We start from the raw sequence: 2,050 nt of genomic DNA, 5'->3' as shown, positions 1-2,050 counted from the left end.
TTTGATCAATTGAATGTATTGCGACTTTACTTAAAATTTTCCAATAAGTGAAAATCATAATTTTTATTACGTATACCATTTTTATTTTAGGTAAATTTCCCATTAAGCGTAGATTGCATTCAACTTTAAAGTTTTTAGCAAGACGAAGAAATTTATCTTCAAATTCTGCTTTTAGATTTGTTGCTTTACAAAAAAATTGCAAAATAAACCATAATTGTGAATAAATTTTATCACTTTGTTTCAAAAATCGAAATTCATATATCGCAATAGACCATATGAAAATTTTTTTTGCATTTTATTAATAGATTCTTTTTAATAACTGTGAAAATAAATAGTCAAATTTTATTGTTTAAATTTGCTTTTAAGCAGTCACTATTATCTGAGCTTCGTGTCAGTGGGCCATGTTTACATCTCTTAAATATTTATTATATACGTTTATGTTTGCTGTTGAAATAATTGCTGTGAGTTCAGAGCTAACCACCACTACTTTCTAGCTAAGATCAATTATTTTTTGATATTGAAAATCATCTGATCTTATTCAATGATTATTCAAAGTTCTTTTATTTTACATGCAGTTCTAGTATTTTCGTTAGTTGAACTAAGAAACTACGTATGAATGGTCAATCAAATTGGCATTAAATTGGTAAATGCTTCTTTGAATTTTGTGCAACTTGAACTTAAACAGCAATCCTTATCATATAAACCGATACTTGTTTCGTTTGAAGGTACAATTCAAACAATTCATCCATATAAAAGCAGTCGCTATTTGCTTGATTAAACAAGTTCAGCTTACTTTTTCCTTTACAAGACAAAATTGCTTGCAATTTTAATTGGTCAAATTTTAACAAAAAGCAAGAGCGATGCAATCTTTCGGAATGACATTACATATTTAATAGATATTTATATAATTAAATTTATATGAAGTATTCTTAATTTGAAAAATGTAATAGCAGCAACTTGACAGTAGAAAAGAAAAAACGCATTATCTGCGTTTCGTTGTTTTTTTATTATCAGTGCATCTTTATGTAAAACTATTTCAATACTAACAAAAATTCTTCATTAGTATATTTTTAGAAAACTTACAATTTATGAAATTAAAAATTATATCTACATTTTTACCACGCCCTATTTATTACATTCGTGTCCAAATTCACACGCATCACTGCGTTAACTTTTCTTGATTTTCCTAATTGTCAAAATAAGACGAGCATTGGGAACAAAATGATATAGTGATTTTATTATCTGAATAATACCAAAGATATTGGATAAATTTCACTGCGAATCACTTTCCCAAAAAGTACTGCAAATACTGAAATAAAAAAACAAGCTTCATCATTCGAGGTACCACCTCCAAAGTAGATAAACCAAGAAATGCTCATTATTAGAAAACATTACATTTACATACAAAATTCGAATGCGCATCATTCACCATCATCAGTAGGTGTTTTCCAGTGCACTTGCCTTGTTTTAACCTCATCGTTGAAAACGTTCGACAAACAATGCTGACACACCGCTACAGAAGGACTCCCTGCATCTGCACAACGCGCAGGTGTTGGTGCGACGTTTTCATAAAGAAGTGCATTCATTGCTTCTTCGTAAATTCGGGCTTCCGGAAATTCTACCTAAATATTGTAGACAATTCAATCAATAAAAAAAAAACAACCCACTGTCATTATTGGATCTAAATCGAATGCACGATTAAACTATATGAAGCATATCAAATATGACCGTTAAAAAGTTTTTTTAATTATCAGCAACGTTTATGATGCATGTCATTTCACACTTTATCAACAACACAAAGTCATATTAAAGAATATTTGTTTTGTTCAATAAGTTGCCACCATTTACATTACAGTAAACCTTAATTTACAAACAGTTAGTTGGTCATTTTACTGGCCAGTACAAGGTACTAAAATTCTATTCAAATAAACAAATCAATTGCGGTTTTATCACACAGTGAAACCGAATTACATGAACTCAGAGACTATAAAAAAAAGCCGCTGATAAGAAATTGTGTAGTTAAATCATTACCATAGATTTATTTTTTTTT

General features: G+C 29.1%; 1 protein-coding gene across 1 annotated transcript; it reads right to left on the bottom strand.

Moving 5' to 3' along the window:
* Window positions 1-1,421: 1,421 nt before the first annotated feature.
* On the bottom strand, window positions 1,422-1,622 carry Tsp_13597 (BTB/POZ domain-containing protein TNFAIP1; the record flags this gene model as incomplete). The annotated part of the gene is made up of 1 exon (XM_003368609.1): window positions 1,422-1,622. A coding segment is annotated over one exon (201 nt), but the record flags the coding sequence as incomplete, so codon positions are not given.
* Between the last annotated feature and the right edge of the window lie 428 nt (window positions 1,623-2,050).

Source organism: Trichinella spiralis, assembly GCF_000181795.1.
Source record: "Trichinella spiralis strain ISS 195 chromosome Unknown Scfld2172, whole genome shotgun sequence".
Taxonomy (NCBI): Eukaryota; Metazoa; Nematoda; class Enoplea; order Trichinellida; family Trichinellidae; genus Trichinella; species Trichinella spiralis.
The sequence above is the reverse complement of the archived record's forward strand: the minus strand, read 5'-3'. Positions and strand labels throughout refer to the sequence as shown.